General features: G+C 43.4%; 1 protein-coding gene across 2 annotated transcripts in view; it reads left to right on the top strand.

The window, feature by feature from the left end:
- ttll5 (tubulin tyrosine ligase-like family, member 5) overlaps positions 1-26,319 on the top strand; it is a 122,836-nt gene that overhangs the window by 68,557 nt on the left and 27,960 nt on the right. For both annotated transcript variants that reach the window (XM_057859894.1, XM_057859895.1), the window contains exons 29-30: positions 8,549-8,721; positions 14,758-14,840. In XM_057859894.1, the coding sequence (XP_057715877.1) occupies positions 8,549-8,721; positions 14,758-14,840 (256 nt within the window). The remainder of the gene's footprint in view (positions 1-8,548; positions 8,722-14,757; positions 14,841-26,319) is intronic.

Raw genomic sequence — 26,319 nt, 5'->3', positions numbered from 1 at the left:
CTTGTTTGGTCCAAACACGGACTTGCTACTGACTAGCTTGCACTCTTGTAAGAAGTTCTTGACATGCTTTTTTCCTGTTGTCCCTCGCCAGATATTTCCATGCAAATGTAGTATGGCGGGTGTCGAAGTGCCGCTTTATATTTGACCTTCTCATAGATGCAATTTTATCATTGCATATTAGACACAACGCAGAACCTGCTCTCTCCACAAAGGCAAATTCCTCTGTCCATTCCTGCTGAAAAGTACGATACGCCTCGTCTTTTTTTCTTTTTGCCATCTTCTCAAAAGGGTTTCTAAAATTAGCGGGGAAAACGAAACTGAAACCGTGGGAAAATGACTACGCACATGCGCACATCGGCCGCTCTTTTTGACAGCAAAATACGGCGGCCCCACTCGATCAGTGTCTGCCTCATCTGCGTTGCCAATGCGATTGATAGACAGATAAATACATAGATAGACGCAACGACATGTACGTTTGCCACTTTCCCACTAAAATAACTGCGAACCGGCTTTCTAGTCGCCGGGGATCGTCGCCGTTTTGCGCAACACGCAAAGGAGTATAACGAGGCTTTTAAATTTTTTTTTTTTATATATATGATTAAAGATTTGTCTGCGAGCCAGATGCTGCCGTCAAAAGAGCCAGTTATGGCTCGCGAGCCATAGGTTCCCGATCCTTGCGTTAGTCAATAGTTTGGTCTAGTTGCTGTACCATTGGATAAAATCCCAGTGACTTGTCTGTGAACTTCTGAGTTATGACTCCATGTTAAAACAAAAAAAAAAAACATTGCCTTACCTAAGCTATGTGCTGTCCAAGAAGCGCCCACATGAAGGGGAAGCTTTTATGTTAGCATTTCCAAAGTTATTCAGAGAATCTCCCTCCAAACCGCTTAGTCTTTCATTCCTGGAGAGCCAAACATGACTTGTTTGGCTGTGTATTGCCAATCTTGTATTTGAAGTCATCAAGGAGTGTTATTTGTGGCAAATGGACTTTTAGAAGATAAGAGACATTTTACTTACTGGGGGGAAAAAGTGGCCACCATATTTCTGCACAGAGTCTCTGAAAGATGATCCCAAGGAGGGGCTTATTTATTCATTTTCCAGTGGATTTTGTGGAGTCAACACAAGGATGGAGAGGAGAGGAGAGGAGAGGAGAGGGTGCCATGGGACAGCTTACAGTGTGGAATGACTGGAAGCGAGCACTATTTTCCAGGCTCTTCTCAGTAATGCCGTTGCTACCACCTCATTGTTTTTTCATCGTCATTGTCGGGCCTCAATTCATGCAATTTAGGTGACATTTGTCGTTGCCGGCTGCAGCAGCTTGCTCCATACAGGGTGCTCTCCTTCATCGTTCCCTTTCTGAGTTGAAACTTAATATATACATCTGTGAAGTGCCCCCCCCCCCCCCCAATCAGACACAAATGTATATATATACACGTCATCACTACAAATCAGAGGTGGGTAGGAACGCGTTACATTTACTTGAATTACTTTTTGAAAAAAATGTACTTCTGTCAGGCCGAGATGACGAGGTGGACTCAGTTGCAGAGTTTCGGGCAAAAAACTTTTATTTTGAAAACACAGGTTCTTCCGCTGACATGCGGGGATGAGAAAAGTACAAACAGAAAGCGCTCCAACGGAGGAATGAGTCAGGATGACTAGAAACAAAAAAGCACTCCAAAAGGGAGGAAATTTAACAACATAAAATGCTCCGAAAAGAGGACAATGTCAGGATTACTATGATCAAAATTTACTAACACAAAGCGCTCCAAATGGAGGATATATACAGGGTTACTATGAAAGCTATGACAAAGGCTGCTGTGACTTACTTGAGTAGAAAGACACTTCTGCACAGGACCAGGGAAACTAAGGCAATATATACACAGGCGGTAATGGGGAACAGGTGGAAACAATAGGTGATTAGGTGACCAGAGGAAGGGCAAGTGCGCAGACACGAGGAGGGTGAAGCCTTCAAAATAAAACAGGAAATGACATGACATGACAACTTCTTAGAGTAGTTGTACCTCGCAATACTTTTTACATTTGCCAGAGTAAATTTGTGAAGAAGAAACACTTTTCTTATTCCGCTACTTTGGTCTACATGAGGTCATTTATTTCCACTTTATTTTAAATATTGACTTTATTTTTGCCAGAGATGCCAACAGTGGCTGTCTCACTGTCACCAATAAGACGATGCAACAATAACCACGTGACTCTATAGCAATCAGAGATAACAATGTTTTTTCTCCACTAGAGGGCATTCACCCTCTTTGGACAGGTGAGCCTTCATCGTGTTGTTCTGGTCTGAATTCGATGATTTTTGTGTCATCTTTTTTGCCTAATATGGTCAGGTAATAGGTTATAGTAGCGTATAATAACAGGTCATATAAATGACGTGCTGAGAAAAAAAAAATACCGTGATTATTATTATTTTTTAAATCATACATTGTAAGCAGTGACTCACATTGTTACTCATTACATGAGTAGTCGGTTCAACGAATACTTATTTACTTGAGTCAATTTTTGAATGAATACTTTTAACTTGAGTAATATTATTTAAAATGAACTCTTATTTGAGTCAAATTTGGCTACTCGACCCACCTCTGCTACAAATTAAAAGTAGAATATCTGCAAAATGTTCACAGCACAAACGACTGACTCCATTTTCAATCAACGATTAACTCATGTCTTATCTCCAAATGGACAGCAGCACAAACGATTGACATCATTTTGATATAAATTTGCGTCTTGATGGGGGGCCAACTTGACGGAGGCTTTTCTTATTTATTTGTTGTGTTTAAAGAACACCCCGCCTTGCAAATATTTCCTATTTGCTCAACCCTCGAAAGCTGCGGTCATTCAAAGGATTGTTCCGGTGGTGAGAATTTCGTCAGCCTCCTACTTGTCGTTTCCTACTCGACCCGTGTCTTCCTGACAATCCGTCCCGACAACTACTTGATGGCCTGTTAAAGCAATTCTTTTGAAGCCAAGCCGTCCAGGAATATTGCACAAGACGTTGACTTTTTCTTTAATTTGGCTTGCGGCTGCCCAAGCACACCTTCCTGCGTGTCGACATTTGTTGGGTTTCCGGGAGGTTGAAATAGTCAGGAGGACTGTTGAGACCCTCTCCTCCACGTTTGACTTATTGGGTGCAGACTGCGCGGCTCCTCTGTGGGCTTGGCCTGAGGCCACCTGGCAGCCTAACAAAGGTGCCCCTCCTGGCCTTGCTCAAACTGAAATGCAGCCATAGGCCACGCAACCTGGAAACTCAGATTCTCATTTATCAGCACAGAAACATATTCTCCATTCCTTTGAAGCACTGTACTCAAAGACTACTGGTGTCTTAGATCAGGGTTGTCAAACTCATTTTAGTTCGCGGGGCATGTGTATAGCATTTAGAGTTCACGTGGGCCGGACTAGTTTATATTTAGCCAAATAAGTTAACCCACTGGGCTGCCATTGAAGGAGCTTGACGTCTAATCCACTTTTCCCGGTCAAAATGGATTGGACGTCGAGCGCCGTCAAAGGCACTGGAAGATGAGCGTTCACAGCCAGTCCGTCCAGTAAGGGAACTGGACATCTGTCGTTGTCCACGGCAGTTCATTTTGCGTCCCTATCATGTCATTTTGTTACTTACGGTTCAGTTACTGTACATTTTGGATCATTTCCTGTGGATTTTTCAGATCGCTACCTGTTGATTTTAGGGCATTTTTGGGTCACTTCTTTGTTAACTCATTGACGTCTAATCCGTTTTGACCGGGATAGGACGAATGAACGAATGTAACTGCGGACACGAAATTGAGCCAAGTGCGGTCGTGCTCCCACTCGATCGCACAAATCTACGACCTTACGGCGCCAATGTCAAAATAAAAGCATGTGATTTCGTAATTATCAGTGTTGTTTTTGACAGCCCTTTTCAATTCGTCCTAGTCTTTGTGACAAAAATCCTTGTTAGTCGTAGTCATATTTTAGTCATTTCAAAATGGCTTCGTTTTCGTCTAGTTCTCGTCGACGCATACTCAAGCAGTTTTCCTCTAGTTTAGGTCGACAAACGCTCCAAGTGTTTTAGGTCTTAAAAAAAAAACAAAAAAACCCACTTCCTCCTATTTAATTCTGTAAACTTTACACTCGCCATGCTAAAGCCAATGCTAATGCAAACGTTAATCCTATGCTAACGCTATGAGTTTACATTTAGTGTGTGATGATGACTCAGCACAGACATTTAAATGCTAAAACAATGTTGCATCTTCTCTCGCTTGACAAGATGAGAAAATACATCTTCCCATGTGTTTCAAAACAAGCAAGCCTGGAGCGCAGACTAGTTTGTAGGACTTTATAAACAGCTCTGGTGGGGGGGCACAGACTGACATGACTACGATGTAGGCTAACTACACATACAACAAGAAAACATCACACGTTGTGAACATAAGTCGCGCATTTTGTCTGGTCAGACGAAAACCGGTATTCGTCACGTTATGTTTTTAGTCTCCCGAGACACGTTTTTAGCACGTTATCGTCTTGTCATAGAAGAACAGCCTGATCCTAGATGAAATATTTTCCTCATTGTTGACAAAAATAACAATGTTATGTACAGTATGAGTGAGCTACAAAGTGCCTGTCAGGCAGAAAAACCCCGTGGGCCAGATTGGACTCCTTGCGGTCAGCGGGCCATACAATTTCCACCCCTGTCTTAGATAACTGAAGCTATAAAGAAAACGGGAGGGAGGGAAGTAATTGACGCAACACTTTCACCAGCACTGTAAAGACGGATTGGAGTACAGCCCTGAAATATTAAGTCAGAACTTAGCGACTTGTTTCCTCTTCAACCCAAGTCTTTGAAGTACTCCTTTAAAGCAAACAAATAATGTGAAGAATTTGCTTTTTTGTACAGCCAACTATAATAAAAACAAGAATCCCGTTCTCATTCCGTATGGCATGTCATTTTGAACTGTATCATCAGTGGCATCATTCATTATAATGAGTTGAAAAAAAAAATCACTCCACCCTGCAGTTTGGACTTGCGTGAATCCCAGGGGATCTCGGAGAGTGCCATTACTTTATTGTATTTTCCCTCTCCATTTTTTTAACTAACTGAACTTGACACCGCAATGCATGAATATTGAAAAGAAATTGAATAGCTGAGAATGGGGAAGGACTATATTGCTGAAAATGAAAATGTCAAGTCTTCATTACTTCCCAAAGAAAGTAAAATGCACAGGTAAAACTGCAAAAGAGAATTGACAAGTTCAAAGTGAAAGGCAGAAGCAGAGCTTATACAGGGTTTATGCAGGTCATTAAAAAGCATGAACTGGATATTGTCAAAATTCAGGCCTTGAAAAGCATTAAGCTAAATGTTTGAGGCTTTAAAAATGATGTAAACTTGATGGTTAAAAAAACTTTTTTAAACATATAATTTATTATGATAACCGATAATATCGGCTGACAAAAGCATTTTAAAGTGATGTCGGACAAATCGACATCGGTTTTGGCCAACCCGCCAAAGTGAATGTAGAAGCCTTCTGCCTTTGGACAAGGGTTGGTCACAGCTTAGCACAGCAGTTATTCTTATTGACTTATTGCGAACATTTGACTGCCTGGCTTGTTTATTTGCCTGTCACTACACAAATAAAATAAAACACATCCAAGCTGTCTAGGCCCCCAGCACTGAAAGTTCTAAGTAAACATCACAAACTTTCTATTAAAAAATGGAAGATGTCCTTACGTTTGGTCACGGACGCACACTAAGGAAAGTTCTCCCCACGCGCACACCTAGCATTTTGCTGCGATCAACGCGAATGCACGCCGCTCTTGCAACGTTGAGCATTTATTTACGTCGTATTCATTTTGCACATTAAGATTATGCCTAGACTTCATAATTGTATTGAAAAGCCAATTTGGCCAGCCACTGTGCAACGCCTTGAAGCAGGGGGGCCAGGCGTCCCACAATCCGCTTGTTATTCGCAGTCGGTCGCAGCGACAAATGCAGCGATTCAACGCCGGATTTAGGATAAATGTACGAAAGCTGTACCGCATACAAACAGGAAGGATTGTCTCAGGAGTGATTTGTGGGAAGATTCAAGGTAATTATTATATTTTTCGTACCATGCGTGCATTTTGAAACGTTGTGGGAAAAAAATCAATGGGAGATATTAGCCGCTACTGCATTGGTATCATCGTTCGCAATTGTTGGGTCTAAACTTACTATTGTACTAAGAAAATAATAAAGGACCTGAGGGAGGGCGGAGAGAGAATCAGACTTGAGACGAAGATAAAGTTTTTACGCTAACGGCCGTCAGGAGAAAAGGTTGATGCGGAGCGAGTGGCTCACAACAAGCTTATCTAACCTCTCCCTGAGGAGCGCAGCCTTTTATTAAGAAGTTGGAGAGCATTCATTGCACATGCGTAAGTTTTGTTTTATCGAGATTGTATCATTTACTGAGAACAGAAACTAGAATGAAACATTATGGTGACGTTTACTGAAAACAGAAACTTTACTCTTTCCATTGTGTAAACACTAAAAAGCATAAGTGAATAGAGAAAACATAATCATAACACCTAGTTTTAAACACACATAATTGCAATAACTATTGTAAATATTGTTAATACTGTTATTGTGAATATTGTTAATACTGTTATTGTGCAAAAGCATTAAAGCACATCTCACAGCAATATTTACGGAAAATAAATGCTTACTTGGGGGTCCCGGTGCCGGGATTGGCGATGCGGCGGCGTAGGGTTGGTCGCCAACGGGCTTACACTCATAAGAGATTCACACGATTACTGGGTTCTAGATCACAGAACTGATTTGTGTACACTCTACCCCTTTCAATCACCTAGCTTATAGACACCCCCACCCCCATTCTCCTCTTTCACTGGCCAATAGGCCCCCACATGGTGTAAACCGGAAATACATCTCGCTGACGATAGCACCAGCATGTTAGTAACTAGTTTAGATGTTCAATGTATTTCTAGTTGTTGTTTGTGTATGTGTTTCTTTTCCTTCTTCTCTTGTATTTCTTTTCTTCTGTCCCCCCATAATCCCTTCCTGTTCGCTGCTTTGTCATAATAAAAAGGTATTTTGAATGATCACAATGGGAGTATGTCAGACTCTCAATGTGAAACATTAAAACTGTTCAGAATCCGGGCACTTAGACTTCCATTCTCTGTGTCAAACAGCTGAACAGGATAGGTTTTTAAAAAAAAAAAATGCTTACTGCATGTTTTTTTGGGGTGGTGGGGGTGGGGGGGGGGCTTTTAACCTTTAATCGAGACTGTTTTACGTCCATATCTACTAGTATAAAGAATTTGGGAATTCACATTTATTCACAAGAATTTTCAAAGAAAAAGCTCTGTTTACATCTGGCGGTTGCTAGCTACATTCACTAACAGACAAGCATTGTACTTTGACATATTTACGTAAAATAAATGCTAACTGCACGTTTTTTTTTGCTTTTAACCAAGAAACGAGACTGTTTTACGACCATATCTATAAAGAATTCGGGGATTTCTACTTGGTCAGCTTTGAGGGCCACGCCAACAATGCAGGCGCCCTATTTATCGGCCCCGCGCCATGTGACCTATACATATATATATATATTATAAAGTCTATGGTTTATGACGTAATTTGATAATTTAGCACCTCTGGGGAAGATTGAGAATTCAACTGAATGTAAAAGACTGCTTATTCATCGCCACAAAAGCTTAAGGAGAAAAATGTGACAGAACACACGACATGACGTCACTATGTAGCTAACGTTATAGCGAGATAGATATTCGGACTGTGGAGTTTCTCATTTTTAAGTTGTGCCTCGATTATAATAGTGGTCTCCTCTCTGTAAAGGTATTATGTTACCCTGACCTACCTCTCCACTGCGTACTGCAACTCTCTCTGTCAGCTTCTAGACAAAATTCATTTTTTAAAAAAAACATTTCATTTAAAAAAAAAAAAAAAGGTCTATTGCCAGCTGTGGTAGTGCAAATTCAGAAATTTGAACTCCCGCCATCATCCATGAATCGTTCATAGTTCACTCAGTCACTGAGAATTTGACAGAGTCTTGGGTTGTCCGAATTTTCCAAGGGGGCGGGGCTTTGCGATAGGTCCATAGTACAGTTGACATGACCGTATTGACAAAAAAAACAAACAAACTAGTCCTAGTGTAGGCGTGGCCTTAATTTAAAAGTGTCATTGTAAAGGTAAGTTAGCACTTCTTACCTGCCAGGGCGGAACTTAGGAGGCTGCTGGGGGTGCGACTGCAGGTTTGCGGGCGTAAAGTGGTTGTGGTTGGGCAAGGGGAGGGTCAAACAGAAAGCTAAGATGATGCGCGGAGCTGTTATATACTGTTAAAATATCCCCATCATTACCACTTACACCCTACGCACACTGGACGATCATCATGAGGGGCCTGCGAAAGTGGGGAGGGGCCCGCGAATAATTGTCCACTTGAGGGGTCGCTCATCGCACACGGGCCCTGTTCACATCTGTTCCGCCACTGGTTCCTGCGCATTGTACAAATGTTGGTTGAGTGTCTAATGAAAACTTTTTGTCCCTTAGGATCAACGTTTAGACGAAACGAGCGCTCCCCACGCTAAGGTTCCCACAAAGTCTTCCGGCGTTCCGGGACCCCCCCGCCACGATCACATCCGGACCCGCGATAGTCCCGCTCTCGCCCCGAAGCCACCCGGCGAGGCCCAAATTAGGAAACCGGCAGCAACGCGTCCCGTCAAGTAAGCGCTGCCTTTCCACCCGATTCACGACTGATTCTTAAATGTTTCCTCTGGCGTGAGAATGTACAGCGTCGTGGAGTTCAAGAGGACAAGGTTCATTCTAATAAGAGTTCCAACATGTTCTACGTCTTTTGGCCGCAGTATGGATCTAGCTCTTCAGTAAACAGGCCCGATTTCTGCCTGAACCGTAAACACAACGCGGTTCATTGGAAGGGCCCGGGCTCGGAGCGCCATTTAAATCCTGTTTGGTTTGGAGATAAGCTGAAGAGCACAGAAGGGAAAGAGTGAAACGCTGCTGCTAGTTCCCCCACTCACTTTATAATGCCAGAGTCTGGCCAAATTACACAACAAAGACAAACCCCTGTGATCAGAGACTACTGTTATATTATTGCTGGTTGCAGGTGCGAGGGGTTGATCATGCTCACCAGTGTTATTTCCAAATACTTATTAATCTTCTTGTTTTCATTGACGAATACTGAAAATGTTTTAGTCTGTACTGCTTCGCCGACGCCAACAATACCAAAGCGACACAACAACAGTTTAAGAGGATATGCTCGCCAGGCTAAAGTTAATTCTAATGCTAACACGAAAGCTACGCTTACGCTTCGAGTTCCATTTAGCGTTTGATGATCACTCAGCAGAGACCTTTAAAGACAAAGCAAATTTGCATATTCTCTCTTGCCAAGCTAAGAAAACAAATCTTACCATGTGTTTTAAAACAAGCAAGCCTGGAACGCAGCCGTGCTTGAAGAGCACCATTGTTCATGTGTCTTTGGTAGTGAATGATTTAACCACCATTATTTTATGGTTGTGAAGGAATCTGACCCCTCAGCCAGATCGCCGGAATCACGGCAGCCGAACGGCCGGACCCGTGCTGCCCGGCGAGATGCCGACAACCCGGCCAAAAAGCCATACTCCGCGCGTTCACCTTAGTCTTAACCCCTTGTACTGACTCCTTAGTCAGTTGGTAAAAACCCTTTTCACCCTAATCAATTAGTTTGTTAATGTTGACTTAACTTTACCGGAGCCTTTAAACCAGGGCTCCCCAAACTTTTTCCTGTGAGGGCCACATAACTTTTCCCTTTTCTGATGAGGGGCCGGGGTCAGTTTGTAACAGAAAAAGTGTGACAATTGCAGGAGTGCCTAAATGTAAAAAAAATATTGTTTTTCAGAAAGCCACAATCAAATAACCCTTTCTGGATTCTTCACGGAACAAAAGTAAATAAAATAAAGATAATAATATAATAATAATTTTTAAAAAACAAACAAACACTATTAATTAAATAGATAATAACCAAATAACCCTCTCTGAGCTCTTCACAGAAAAAGGCCAGGAAATAAATAACGCTATTGAGGGGGGGGGGGAATCAAAATGCTCTCTGGTATTGTTCAGAGGGCCGGACCAAATTTGGAGGCGGGCCGTAGTTCGGGGACCCCTGCTTTAAACAAAGGTAGGTGCCACCTAGCCATTTTAGCTTTAGGGACCAAAAAAAAAGGACCTTTCTGACCCGTTTTTGGGTTAAAACTATTAGGTCTATTTAAAATTTCACTGGAATTAATTAAACTTAACAGTTTAAGATTTTGTCCATGTTTACATACAGTGTGGATGTTAGCAGGGCTGCTAAAAGCCTGACAGGAAGGAAGCTATTTGTTTACTGACGTGTTTCATTCATACACCTCACTCAGGCTGAACAAACCTGTCCGAGAGTGGTCAAGCTTTAGAGTTAAACGGGCGAAGGTTAGCGCGGCCGGGCTAGGAGCCGTGTTTGCTCCTGAATGTGTGTGTCTCTTCCTGGCAGTTGGCGTGTTTACCCACTGCATGTGGAATTCCAGAGCAACCTTCCCCTCCCCTCCCCTCCCGTCCCCACCCCCCGCTTCCCCGACGCTCTCCTCCGTCCTGCATTTTTGTGGTCGACCAGTGTGACAGGGGAGAGTGTGGGAAAAACGGAAGCTTCAGGACCAAAAAGCACTGATGGAAACAATGAAATGAAAGAAGAAAGAGAATGGAAACGAGTGACAGAAAATTTAACCCGGTCCAGGGGATTGGAGATGATTGTTTGCAGAGAATGCTGGGATAATAAGTTGCTTCCTTTCTAGTGCTCATTTTAGGGGCAACCTTATCCTTCTGTTATCTGATATTCATCCCGGTAAATGCCGAAGCCTGTCTTACTTACAATACAATCCCTGTGCTGGGTTTATTCATAAAGTTCAAGGTCGTCTTTCTTCTCGCCGGCTGTTGAACTTCACACAGTTCCATACAAACATGCAGTGTGACACCGGTTCGTTTCACCTGTTTACCAGAGGACTGACCTTGTGTGGTCGTTTGTCGCCATTGGCAAAATAAATGTAGAGCAAATCCTCAAACCCCTTTGCAAGAGTAATGTTGTTTGAGTCAAATACAAAAAAAAAAAAAAAAAGTAGGCCTGCAAGCAGGACCGAACGGGCCCTCGCAATTTGGCGCATGTCGGACGTCGCGGCGACGGTCATTTTCACTTTCCTGTTTGGACCCCTCCGCTTCAACCACACCTCAATATTTTTCATCGGGCACTTGAACACACGTCTTAAGTCTCCCCTGATGCAGGTTTGAGGTCATTTGATTTTTGTCCCTCGGAGGAGGAGCCTGTCTGGTAAAAAAGGGCGTTTCCTGTTCCCACTCGGGGGCGCCAGGCCTAATGGGTGATATTTCAATGCAGTCGTGTCCAGGCCGGGATCCCTCTCATGCAAGCCGGATATGAAGAAGATTGCACCCATTTACTGAATTTGGCCTGTTGCCAAATAAAGGCCAACTTTGGTACCCTGCCCAGGTCAGGCCCGTGAATGAAAACTCACCATTTTGATAACTTAAGATCTTATATGTCTCATGAACAGTCTCACCAATTTTGAGGTGGATCCAACTCACTATCTGGGGGACGAGGTCTCAAATGTGCACCCTCTAAATCGCTAAAAATTTCACATTCGATCCAAAATACCCGATTTCCAGCTGGGTTTGGAACATAGGTGCAGGCGACTTTTTGGAGCAGTTTTGCACAAGGTATCATCTCCCCAAATTTCATCGCGCTACGTTGAAAAAACCTTATAGGAGAGGCCTTTTTTAAAAATTCGAGGGGGTGCCTCTGAGCCATTTTGTTAATTTTGTTTATCGCAACGTTGCAAAATTATCGAAATTTATGCAAATTTGGGTGAGACTCCAAATTGGCCTTTTTCATTTGCCCTGAAAAAAGAATCATAATAATGCTTTGCATTACAATAGAGCTCTCGCGCCAGTTGGTGCTCGGGCCCTAATAAGACATGTTGTTAAAGATTACAGGGGCTGCTGTGATGAATAAAATGCTTGTAAAACAGCTGGAAAGGATGAGCACACATACAAAATTGTTAGAAGTCGAAGCCCAAAGAACGGCAATTCATTCATACATATTGATTCTAATTATTTTTGGTCATTGTTAGAAATTGAATGTTTAAAAGGCCCAGTTGTGGTCCAGGGCAAGCAATAGTGTAAAAAAGAGGGTCACAGACGTGACGTTGCAATTTGATTCGACTGTATTGATTCCAGATATGACAAATTCATAATTTTGACACGTTTTAGCTTGTAACCGTCGTGAATAAATGGTTCGCCGATGCAATATTCTCGCTTTCGTCGTCATTGACGAAAACGGTTTCGGCAACCGAACCAAAGTTCACCAAAGATCCTGCATTCTTAAATGAAGTCACCGCACGGACGCGATCGGGCTCGAGTTTGCGCTGCCCACGATCCGCCCCGGCCAACGTGTGGCGTACGCGCGAGCGGCAGACAATCTCCCAGTTGGTGTCGGTAGCCCGTGAGACTTTGCAGCGCCTCCGGCCGGCAGCTGCAAAGTGTCACGGTGGGAAGGCTTTGAAAGTGGCAATTTGTAACACAAATAAATGGGCCTGTTTGGTATTTTGTTTGCGCGCTTTTGCCGTTCGCAGCTGTAACTACGGAAACCGCTGGCTGTCGTGTGGCATTACTAATAGGGTGACAATTACAGGAGTGCCATTAATGTCAGCCTCGCCGCTGCTTTCACTCCCTATTAATCAGCCACAACGGTAGTTATTTGCACAGGGTACTACATAGACGGCGGAGCTGCCAAACGCGTCTTTATGGTTAAACTCGATCCTCCCCTCGGTCAGTCGGAATAACATTAGAACAGGCGAGCTACCTGTGCGCGTAACGAGGTGGTCGCGCTCTTCACGTCGGAGCCGCATGCAGCGTTTATGACTGCCCGCTTCTCAAAGTGACAGAATGAGAGATTGAGACTGTTGACAAAGAAAGTGATGTGAAAAACCCAAGAGGTCAAGTTTTTTTTCCCCTTCTCCACTCTATATGAAAGGAATTGCTTCCTGTCAAAGTATGCCACACTTAAAGTGGGCCAATTCTATTTGTGGTTGTGTAATGGTATGAAAGAACAACTGTGCAGCCCCTTACAAGGAGGCAGTGTGTACCCTCATTACCTGCTCAATGCTCCGCTGGCAGGCCGCCGCGATGGGGTGAGAGGTTAATACCAGCTGAGCTTTATTTATTGTCCCCCGCCCGCCCGCCACAAACACAAAAAATGCTTAATTGTCTGAATGTATACGGTTACAGACATGCATGCTCCCTCGCCGGCTTTTACAGTGATTTGCTATTTGATTTTGTGAAAAAAGCCCTTGTAATGCGTCACGTCTACAATCGGCAGGCATCTCGGCGAAACACTTTGATATAAATGTACCGTGTAAAAGCCCCCACATTCACTATTGACACCGGACAGACGTCCGTGTGTGCCTGCTTCATGATGTCACAGCCTCAGCCATTGAGTCAAAGATAGCTCTATTTAACTTTGGTTTATACAGCCAGCGTACGAAATCTTAAGTAGCATTTAATATAAAGGTCGTAGTTTGCAAATGCAGATGCATATCAACAATATCAAAACATTAAAATCGCCCCACTTGAGTTTTCGGGCACGTTGTGACCGATCCTATTCAACATCGGTAAGTTACACATTCCCATTTTACGGGTCCTTGAAAATGCTCGGCTTTTACAGTCGGGTTTTCAAGGTTTGAAAAAGGCTTGAACTTTGCGTCAAGTCCTTGAAAAAGTTGGGATGGCGTGGCTCAGTGGTAGAGTAGTTGTCCCCCAACCCACAGGTTGTGGGTTCAATTCTCTGCCCTGATGAACTCCCCTAAGTATCCTTGAGCAAGATACTGAACCCCACATTGCTCCTGGTGCTGCGTCACCAGTAGGTAGATGGCAATGTAGTGTAAAGCGCCTTGAAAGGTGGAAAAGCGCTACATAAGTACAACACCATTTACCATATTTTTGCACCCGAGTCACCTGATTTTGAGAATCTGCCCATACAGAGTCCCGATCCGATGGAACAAAAGTTCCAAACGTGTTACAGTACTGAACTTTTTACAGTACTACCTCTTGTTTTTTTTTTCGGGAGTGTTGCGGAGTATAAAATTGATATATTTTTGTATCTGTTGGCAATGCCGTTGTATTTTCTGGATTCTTTTGTTTTTGTTTGCCTCTTTAGCCCTTAAAAAGTAAGACATATATGTGTGTGTAAACGGGTACACGCAGGTCCGCGTGTGTGAAGCGATGTGTGGAAAACCTTCCCTCCGATGTCTTCATGTGAGTGCACTTGATATATTACGCTTGAACGATATTGGAAAAAACGCTTTTTTGGGGGGGTTGCAATATATTGCGGTATTTAAACTACAAGAATTTTCACAAGATAACTTGAATAGCTCAGTTTGGAATAGACCTGAACGATATTGGGGGAAAAAATGAACATTGCCAAGGCTCCATTTTTGTTGCACCGGGGTGGGGGACCGGGGGATACCAACCATCACAGCAAAGCTACCGTCACAATTTCACCATAAATTGCATTTTCTAGTTTGGATTTCAATTCCAATATCAGACTGCCAACAGATATTTGCCGATTGACACATTGCTTCAAGAACTACAAATTTGTTAATTGTTCAGAAAATAACGCATTTTGGTTACTCAAATCTAATTCATTTTGTCTCATCTCGATACAGGCAGGCATCCGCTCCGAGGTCGGCCTTTCAAAGTGTGAATGGCAGGCAGAATTCGGTCTACGAGGCCATCTGTGCTAAGACAGGTGAGTGTTATTATGCGGTTCGGCACTTGCGTTGTAAATTGTCTTGCCGGCCTAGACACGGAAGGCCGGTGTTTTTTTACCCCGGTGTTGCTCTCCCCGTGCTGTGAAAAAGGCAGTTAGATTGGTGCTGCAAAGATGAATCGATTAAGTCGAGAAATTCAATTGGAAAAAAAGCTTCAAATTTAATTTAGCCGCTACGATGATTCGTTTAATTGGGGTGGCGTTATAATAGTTTGTTTTGAAAATGTTGCATTTAGATGTATTGATTTGGGAGGATACACTGCCCTCCGGTGGCAGCAGTGAAAATGACATAACTCGTCTATAATGGCTGAATCCAGCTGCTTCCTGTTAAGGCCAACATAAGGCTGTAAGTTGTTGTTTGAGCTAATATGTTTGTTTATGCATTTAGTTCAGAGGCATATTTTTTTTTAGAATAAGTGTTTGAACGATTTGTTGAAGAGAATTGTAAAAAAAAAAAAAAAAAAGGTTAGCATTTTATAGCATTTAAGCTAGCAGACTTTTGCTAGACTTTTGCTATGCATTATTATGACTATTCGATCTACTCATTTTGGTTCGCGGGCCACACTCGTGGGAAATATATCTCATGCGGGTCAGACCATTTTATTTTTCTCCAAATAAGTTAACTCACACTGGCTGCCAAGAATGGCAGTAGACATCCAATCCATTGGGAAGGGCGAGTAAACGAAGGACGCTATAAGTACCAGGACCGAACAACAAATGTTCATTCACACCCTGCCAATCTAAACGAATTGGACGTCCAGAGTCGTCATTGGCACTGAAATCCGAGCATTCACAGTTATGCCTGTCAGTTACGTCAAATGGACATCTATCGTTGTGAGTGGAAGGTCATTTTGGTCACTTCTTTGTAAATTTAGGGTACTTATGGGCAATGCTGGGTAGTAACGCGTTACATTTAGATGAGTTTTACCACGCAATACATTTTACTTTTACTTGAGTAGATTTGTGAAGAAGACACAATTCTCTTACTCCACTACCTTGGGCTACACTGGAGTCGTTACATTTTTCCTCTTTATTCTACAGAGTGACTTTATTTTTGTTTTGTTTTAATGAGACGTTGCAACAATGACCGCTTGACCCCATTATAACAATTGGAGATAACAATGTTTTTTCTCCACTAGAGGGCACTCATGCTCTTTTGATAGTTGATTTTTCATAGTTTAGTTCTGGTCTGAATTTCGATGATTTTTGCGTCTTGCATCTTTTTGTACTAATATGATCATGTAATAGGTTATAGTACACTATTATAATAACAGTTCATATGAATTAAGTGCTAAGAAAAAATAATATACCATAAAAAAAAAATCAGACATTGTAAGCAGTGACTCACAATTTTACTCATGACTTGAGTATTCTTTTCAACGAATACTTTTTTACTTGAGTGCATTTTGGACGACTACTTTTACTTTAGCAATATTATTTAGAAGTAACGCTAGTATAACTAGAGTCTACAGCATAACTATCAGGCAGAACAACCTCGTGGGCCGGATCGAATCCCCAGCCGTACATTTGACACCCCTGAATTAGACAGTTAAACTTTTGTGGGTTATTTTATTGTACTTACATCCTCATTTATTTTTGTATGGAATTTGATGCTAAGCTCAGGTATTATAATTTAGCTTAAATGCATTTAGTTCTTTTGAAAGTGCAATAGATGTGCACGTCAACATGAATGTTATTGCAAGCATACAGACTTGTTTCTTTGTTTTACATCTCCCAAAATGTTTGTTATCTGATTTATTGAACTCATTCATCGATTACCTAGCTAGTTAGCTAGATTAGAATAACTTAGTTGAGGCGATGTCATCGCCGAAAGATGACGGCATCTTGAAACAGAGAAGACATTCCCATCTGTTGGACGATTCTCCCCGGTTCCACTTACTCTCCGTTTGCCAAAAACTTGTTCACTCGCACCGAGAAAATATCAACTCCAGCTCTGGCTTTACGCGGCTCACTCGTGGGTTTCGGCGCTCGCGAGCGACCCGTCGTCTTTCGGGACACGAGCCGCTCTTTCCGGCTCGGCAAAGGTGTCAGAGTTATTGCGCCGGCGATATTGAGCAGTTTTCACCAACGCGCCACACATCTGTTTGTCTGATCACCGGCCTTTTTCCATGGCAGCATTAGCATTAGCAAATCCGACCGTTCATCACTTCATTTGAGTTGAGCCCGCGTTCGTCCAAACGGAGCTGTTGGAAAATGCGCGCCTCCTACGAAATGAAAATGTGTGTGTGTGAGCAGAATATTTCTTTTCATTCTTTTCCTCAAAATGATTGGCCTCAGTTAACATACAGCTTCTAAACTCATCAGTTACTGTAACTGGATCCATCGGGAGCAGCTTCTGCAATTTCACAATGAATTTTCTTCAGCTTGTAGGGCACAAGGCATGTGGGAGGGAGATGCTGCACTTGAATAAGAGCAGAAGCGCTATATTTGAGTGCAAGTTAGCATCTCTGCTATCATTTTAACCAGGTATGTTTCTCAAAAGCCCATCAAATTTGTTCAAAAATGTTCTTTTGGAGATTTGATTTTTATTTTTTAAATGTTATTACAATTATTATCAGATCTGTGAATACTCTCACAGACACACAAAAATGTCTATTTAAGTGAATATTATTTTAAAGTGGTGTCATAGACTTCATAATACTTGACAAGACACGGGAAACGGGGCCAATCCGTGGGGGTCCTATTTTCAAAACCAATGCTGATACCCACCTGAAACCAAAACAGGCACCTACCTTAGCTATTTATGAGTCTCCATGAGCAGCAGCATAAAAAAAAAAAAAAATTCAAAGTCGTTCCCTTATAAAATCCCCATGAATTATATGTTATATAAGTAAGTATAACACAACTTAAAATGGCTATGAAATTCTCCGATTTTATACTAGATGCACAAAAATCACCAAACGCAGAGATAATCATCCATATTTTCAGGATCAATAGCAATATTAACATATCATATAGGTTTTTGACCAAAATTGCAACTTAATTGTTTTTTTATTTACTGCAAGTTTTCAACACCTAATAAATGACTCGATTTAACATCGGAAACTTAATACTTAAACATACAGAATCAATTAAAAACAATATGTAAATAGATTATTCATAGATTCTATATACAATCACAACTTATTACAGAATAAAATGGCCCTTTATTATCATTATACAGTTATACAATGAAATTGTGGAGCATCCCTTTACAGTGCAGGATAAGTTAAAATCTCAAAAGTGACATGCAAGTACGAAATCTAAATAAACATAATTATAAAATGCGTCCTATAATTCAGGCAGTGCAAATAATCGATGTGGTGTTACCTGTCAGGAACGCGGGAAGGAAGGTGGACCCAAATGCAGGGAAAGGGAGGCGAGGCAGATGAACGGTGCAAAAAATGATTTAATTAAAGCCGACAAAAAACAAAGGCTGTGGTGATCCAAAGAAAGCACTGAGGCAAACAAAACTGTCTCTAACAAAAGACTGCTTTTCAAAAAACTTACTTTCGAACACGAGGGCTTGGATGGACGTGAATAACGCTGACCAGAACGTGGATATTGACAATGACGCAACAAGGAGTGAAAAAAAACTGGGAGTTCATATACACACACGCAGACAAGGGCTAACGAGACAATGAGGAACAGGTGGGTGACACAGGAGGATGCAGGTTGGAGCATACACCAGGAGCAGGCACAACAGTTGAAATCAATGGGCAATCAAAGGGACACATTGGGAGGGAAACAACACAAAACCTAACAGTTACCAGGATGTGAGCCTTGTCTTTCAACAATCACAAAGCCTCTATCTATGCCTTGCGTTTTCCGGTCAGCTTCCTCGACTTGTACAAGTCCCTGTTCCTCGCCGTCTCCTTTCTGCCCTCCTCGACTCTGCTCCTCTTCCTGCCGGTCGGCCACTCCAAGGCCTTGTTCTTCCTCGCTTCTGACGTCACATCCTTGGAGAAGTTCGCACCAAAACACTTGAAGAGGGACCGCCAGGAACTCCGGCAGGTGCTCTTGTGCTTCCTGCACATCGGGGAGTCCCACAGAGACATTCCGAAGGAAGCCATGGCTGCTTGAGGACCGCCCGGCCCATCTCCAGGACTCCCTTGCCCTCTGGAACATCTCCAGGATGTCGGCCCCGTGTGTCCCTGTGTTCCTCCTTGCCCGTGCGACCGTGTCGGGGTTGACGACCGCCACGATGAGCCCGACGCTCTGCTTCTTGATCGAAGAGCGCGCCAGCACCTTCTGGGTCAACTTGTAGCCGGCCTTGACAGACTTGTAGTTCTCTCACCTGGCCGGCACCTTCCGGCTCGAGAATCGGGCCGTCCTCATTCTCTCGGACTCCTAAAAAATTCATTCAGATTCATCTTTTTTTATAAAGTGAATAATGTTGGACACCTACTTCAGCCCCAGGACACCTGGGCAGCACCGTACAGTCATTGTGGAAGTTGCTGTAGATGTTCTTCCAAAGGTGCATGGGGTCAAAGTAGGCAAAGATCTGCTTGTTGCCGTCGGCGTAAGGGTTGGTGTAGGACCATGGTGTTTCACTGAAACTTATTAGATTGAAATATTACATAAAATAAAACACGTAAAAGCTGATTTTCCTGTTGGTTTTGGGTCACTTCCTTGAGAACTCATTGGCTGCCATTGACATCCGATCCGTTTTGACTCAAAATCTGCACTCACAGCCTGTCCTTCTAGTATAAGTGAATTGGATGTCTGTCTTTGGAATGTTCCGATACTTATGCATCACTTCCTATAAATTCATTATCTCCTGATGATTTTCTGGACACTTTAGGGCTGCTTTCTGTTGATCTGGTGTCCCTTCCTGTTGGTTAGGGGGAATTTTGGGGTCATTTCCACGTCAACTCACTGGCTGCCATTGACGGTGCTAGATGCGTCCAATCCATTTTGACTGGAAATGGCATCACACAAATCACAAATTTACAATTTTACGGCGGAGATGTCAAAATATAAGCGTGTGATTTTGTACAACAATTAACAGTGCCGACAACCCAGAGTTTGCCCTTTGTGTGTGGCTTAACAAAAAAGACAATTGCCTTGCACAAAAACCTTTTGATGGCTTCAAACATTGAGGTCAGACAAACAAACTTGAATGAGCAGAGATCGACTGAACGCACTCCTAGTTTTGTTATTCACATAGCTGAAAGACTTACAGTACTTGTGGACAATGGATGTTTCCCAATTGACAACGCAAGTCAAGAGACTGCAGAAGCTTCATGCACGACAACTCAAGCTTCACAGAATAAAAAAAGCACTTCACTTTTTATAGTGGTGACTCACAGCATTTTTCCGTGTGCAACGTACAGTAAACCGTGAATGAAAAGTACTTTTTTTTTTTAATGACTGTTGATGTTTGCAATGAACGCCACCAAATCTGTGATTCTTTATTGGCAGTGGCGGTTCTAGTATTTTTCTCAAACACGCACAACTCACTCACTGCCATCTTTGTTCAGTGTTTGTTTGGTCAACAAGGCAATAGGCAGATTATCCTGCATGTGGCGGTCAAAATATTTTTGATGAACCAGTTAAGTTTGTCACAATTCATATATAATCATACTGTGTGCAAGTAAAGTTGGAACGATCATTTTAATGATTTTTTTTGTAAAGCCATTTTAAACATGAAAAGCAGGATTAATATTTAACATACTCTAGAATAGGCCTGAACAATACTGGAAAAAAAGTCATTGCGAATTTGGGGGGGTTTAGATTGTGATATTACAATGTGAAATTAAAACTAGAAAAATTTTCACCAGCTAACATGAATAGCTATGTTTGGGAAAGGCCTGAACGATACTAAGATTGCGATATACACTCACCGGCCACTTTATTAGGTACACCGTGATAGTAACGGGTTGGACGCCCTTTTGCCTTCAGAACTGCCTCAATTCTTCGTGGCATAGATTCAACAAGGTTCCTCAGAGAGTTTGGTCCATATTGACATGATGGCATCACACAGATTTGTCGGCTGCACATCCATGATGCCAATCTCCCGTTCCACCACTTCCCAAAGATGCTCTATTGGATTGAGATCTGGTGACTGTGGAGGCCGTTTGAGTACAGTGAACTCATCCTCATGTTCAAGAAACCAGTCTGAGATGATTCTAGCTTTATGACATGGTGCATTATCCTGCTGAAAGTAGCCATCAGAAGTTGGGTACATTGTGGTCATAAAGGGATGGACATGGTCAGCAACAATACTCAGGTAGGCTGTGCCGTTCCAACGATGCTCAATTGGTACCAAGGGACCCAAAGAGTGCCAAGAAAATATTCCCCACACCTTTACATCACCACCACCAGCCTGAACCGTTGATACAAGGCAGGATGGATCCATGCTTTCATGTTGTTGACGCCAAATTCTGACCCTGCCATCCGAATGTCGCAGCAGAAATCGAGACTCATCAGACCAGGCAGCATTTTTCCAATCTTCTATTGTCCAATTTGGATGAGCTTGTGCAAATTGTAGCCTCAGTTTCCTGTTCTTAGCTGAAAGGAGTGGCACCCGGCGTGGTCTTCTCCCGCTGTAGCCCATCCGCCTCAAAGTTTGACGTACTGTGCGTTCAGAGATGCTCTTCTGCCTACCTTGGTTGTAACGGGTGGTTATTTGAGTCACTGTTGCCTTTCTATCAGCTCAAACCAGTCTGGCCATTCTCCTCTGACCTCTGGCATCAACAAGGCATTTCCGCTCACTGGATATTATTTCTTTTTCGGCCCATTCTCTGTAAACCGTAGAGATGGTTGTGCGTGAAAATCCCTGTAGATCAACAAGTTTCTGAAAAACTCAGACCAGCCCTTCTGGCACCAACGACCATGCCACGCTCAAAGTCACTCAAATCACCTTTCTTCCCCATACTGATGCTCGGTTTGAAATGCAGAAGATTGTCTCAAACCATGTCTACATGCCTAAATGCACTGAGTTGCCGCCATGTGATTGGCTGATTAGAAATTAAGTATTAACGAGCAGTTGGACGGGTGTACCTAATAAAGTGGCCGGTGAGTGTATATTGCCAAGGCTCCACACTTACTTTTATCTTGAGGTGCACCAGCACAAAATGTAGGCACACCCACATTTTCAATTGCATCGCCTTTAACACCGTACTTTGAATCGCTCTCCATAACATTCATATAATCCATTCATTTTCTGAACCGCTTATCCTCACCCAACTGCAAGCGGAAGGCGGGGTACACCCTGAACTGGTCGCCAGCCAGTCGCAGTCCACATATAGTCACACAAACTATTCTTCACGCACACACTCTCACCTACGGACAATTTGGAGTGTTGAATAAGCATACCCTGCACGTTTTTTTGGGGATGTGACAGGAACCCGGAGAAAAGCCATGCACGCCGCCACCTTCTTAATGTGCATTGTTTTTAAACAAGAATAACGTAGAAAAATGCTCGTCTTCATGAAATGATTCAGAGTTAATCCGCTCAAATTGACTCGCGCTGCCGAGAACAGCCTCTCACTTACACAATGAATGAGTTGCCACAGCACACTTTGGACTGGGCTACCGCTCGTGTGTAACAAGCTTAACGATGATGAACGCATTTGCGCCTTTGATCGTAGAGCTACCCAATCTTCTCTGGCCAGATCAAACCTGTCATAAGTACCAAACGCCAGCTGCACTGGCGACCAAGAAAAACCGTTTGGTCGCACTGCTTATCAGGAGGGATGTTGGGAGGCTCTACGAGCATGAAGCAGAAAAACAAGTTTGCGTGTTCCGATTTTTTTCTCATATATCGCACATCCTCGTCTCTCGTTCAGGCCTACTCTACAAACAACATTCTCCCTCATTTCAGAAAAGTAGGATTCACCGATTGCCATGCTTTGTGCTAAAATGGGAACAGGGGCCATTCAAATTAGAGTTTTGGCCCCACCCTTAAAACTGCCACTATTTACTGACAAACTCTCGTAGCAAAACTTTCAGAAACAAACTAGTCTTTCTTTGGCCATTAGCTTCAACTTAGTAATGCTAACGATGTGCAATGTGTCATCATTTTGTATGCCTGAACTATGCTTCGACAGTGCGTTGATGACCAAAAGACATCTGTGAAAGGAAGTGGCAAATGGGCAAAGACGCGCGTGTGCAGAGCGCACGCAAACGCATTCACGTGGCGATAAACGGCTGCCGGGAAAATGAGCAAACTCATTTTGATTTACCATGCGATGAATTGACTTGACAGGCTTAAATTGAACGTGATGTTACCAGGTCGATATTCATCGATAAAACGCCTGCTTCCTCGCTACTTGGGAGAAAAATCGGGAATGATTCAGTTCCAGAACACAAGTCTATACGTCAACTCATTGACGATGAAAGTGAAGTGAAACAGAGACCCAGTGTGGGCTTCGGTTGGGAGGAGGCAGGCTGTTATTAGAAGGGCCGCAGCCTTTGTGGGGCTCCTGTTTACCTTTGCAGCGCGATGACTGCGCCGCACTGATCGACTGTGACAGCGACTGCAATTGTGGAGCATTCTTGGTGATCAGCTGTCAGTCGCCATTAATCACACTCTCCCTTTATCTAAACTCTTCTAATCTCTTTGCTCAGACAACGCTGCTTTTGTGCACCTTCGCTTGCCCATTTTTGTGACATGAAAGGAAAGGCGGCCTTTTATTTTTGTGGTCAAAGTGCGATCAAAGTGTACGAACCCGCAGGGGAATACGAGTCGCATGTGTTCTACAGGCCTCCTCTTGGCCGGCTTCTCAAGCCTCTATAGCCACTGATTTATTGCCTTCAGTCTGAGGAGGAAATGAGCGAGTGTCGGATCGTGTCGGGGCGAGGACTCTTTATCACAATCGGGCAGACGGAGCGTGTTGCCGACCCGTTCGGCCGCGAGCTACTGAAATCTGTCTGAAAGCACCGAATGGAAGCAGTGTTGACCTGAAGTACAGTTCAGCCTGGTTCACGTAGCCTCGTCTTGCGGCTTAGGGCGAGTAAATTGACATTGTTGAAGCACAAAAACATGTCATGAATTAAGTTCATTTGCCCCCTCCCAGTCCAAAATGGATTGGTGGTCAATGGCACTGAAAGATCCACAACTAGTTCAAGGTCTTCTTCAGACTGGTAAATGAAGAGTACTTGTGTAGCGCATTTATCTACATGGTTACAATGCCCAAAGTGCTTTACACAGTCAGCCACCTTGCTGTACGCGACAATGTGGAACCCAGCACGTCTACTGTACATCATTTGATTAAACTTGTTAAGTGTCGGCATACACGGAAATGTCCTATTTTCACCACATGTGACGATTGTCAATCCTCCCCTTGTGTTTTATTCCAACACATTGTCAAGGACAGAAAGGTGGCCAATGGCTACAAATCCGAGCAGTTCTTGAACGCGACATGAGCCATCAGCTCCATGGTGCCAAGCAGGCTTAAACATCCTCTCCAAACGAAACACCCGCCGTTTCAAACTATGGACTATTTTGTTCTTCTTTGTGAAAACACAGAGAAGCTTTTTTTGAGAAGAACCACAAAGGTAAATGAGAAAGGTCCCCAACAAAGCCAGTTAGCTTGTTGGTGAACTTATAGCTAAATCCAAAAAGTCCACACTGTGGCAGGGACATTAATACTACCTGTCTGCAAAGTCATTGTCAGCGACATGCTCGGCCCTAATGAGGTTACAGACATTGCTAAAGTCCCCCTGTCTGATCATTCTGAGCTTTTCAAGCCTAACTACTATTAAAAAAAAAAAAAACAGAGAGACTTAGAGCTGTTGAAGATTCCTGCCAGGATATCGGCTTTGTATTAATCTAAACAGACTTAAGTTTCACACTGAGTAAGTATAAATACGGAGAAATTATTTTATAATTAAATATACTCTATAGAAAGTATTTTTGGAACATTTTTGGTTTCCGGGTGTGACGTGAGATTTTTTCCAATGTAAATACGTGCCGTGATTCAGAAAAGGTTGAAAAACACTACATTAGCACACATTTATCGCGTCACGCGCCAATGGTGCTGCTGCCGTGCAAGGCGCTGCCAACCCATTGGGGGCAAATTGGGGTTCAGTGCCTTGCCCAAGGGCCCTTCGACAGTGGGTAGTCGTAGCCGGGAATCGAACCGCTGTCCCAGGACAACTGGAGCTACCGACTGCTCCACGGCAGCCAAAATCTTACTTTCAGCTCGTCCATATTGAAACTGGATAGCTTTAGTTGTAATCTGAAATCAACAGGAAGCAACAAGCAAGCAACACAGCAAAGCTACCATGGCAATTTCTCCAGAAATGGCATTTTCCAGTCTTATATATTGAGTCAGTACTATTTGGTAGGCTCCTATCAGTCACGGCCGCCTGTGGAGTTAATACAGCTTTCATGATGTCAATGGGCTAAAGAGCAAAGGAGATGCCTCCTTTAGATGCGCTTACTGCTCGGCGCCTCATCGTATTGCCTGGCACGCCGCCAGACGTCCAGTAGAAAAGGCATTCCGAGTACAGTTTGAGCTGCCGTGTGCTCCCGAACAGTATTCCCTTTCATTCCCCACTGTTTATTTTGGTGCTTGTCTACGCCGTGCGGCCTGACTGAGATGGAAAAGTGGCCCATGACATGACAGCTGGAAGCAGCTTCCTGAAGCCAGATAAAGGAAGAGCGTAGCCCATTTCATAACCCATATACTACAAGTAGGTGGATAATAATGCGGTTCATCTTTGTCAAGTTTGATGACGTCAAACAGTGCCAATTAAGGTAGAAATAATGTCCGGTCTCCGCGACAGCCGGGTAAACTTTTCCCTCATCGCCGCCTGTCTCATAAAGATGGATTTTTTTAGTCACCGCGGGGTCCGCTCGGCGAGCAGCACGGCCTCAACGGCATCGTCCGCTGCACTGGTGGTCTCGGTCGTTCCGCTCGGTCGTCCGGCGCCTGGCATCCCGGGCGTCCTCTAGGTTGTTCTGCTCGGTCGTCCGCCGCCTGGCATCCTGGAAGCCATTCGGTCGTCTTCCGCCGGCGCCCCGGCCGTGCGGCCCGGCCGTTCGTTGCCGTTGAATCGGGTTGCGGGTCTTACCAAATGCGCCACCGCCCTCCAGTGGCCAGTGTTATTGCTTTAAAATGGATTTTCACCTTTGTGCTTTGGAGCTAAATTGAATCGGAACCCAGAGATGTCTCTTGTAGAAAAAAACGTGAAAGACGTATAAATATGTCTTTGGGACACTGAAACAAATAAAAATAGAATGTATTTATACGTTTTTGGGAGCAAATGAGTTCAAGGTCACTTCCTTTTCCTTTCGGGTCGCTATCTGTTGATTTGAGCGCATTTCGGGTTCAATTCCTCTACATTTTGGGTCAATTCCCGTTCATTTTGGGGCATTTAAGGGTCACTTCCTGCTCATTTAGGGACATTTCAGGGTCACTTCCTGTTCCTATTGGGTCACCACCTGTTGATATCAGGTCACTCGGGCTGGAAATCAATCAATCGTCTTTGTGCCATTGAAATGAAA

The sequence above is a fragment of the Corythoichthys intestinalis genome, chromosome 15 (genome assembly GCF_030265065.1).
Source record: "Corythoichthys intestinalis isolate RoL2023-P3 chromosome 15, ASM3026506v1, whole genome shotgun sequence".
NCBI classification, from domain to species: Eukaryota; Metazoa; Chordata; class Actinopteri; order Syngnathiformes; family Syngnathidae; genus Corythoichthys; species Corythoichthys intestinalis.
The sequence above is the reverse complement of the archived record's forward strand: the minus strand, read 5'-3'. Positions and strand labels throughout refer to the sequence as shown.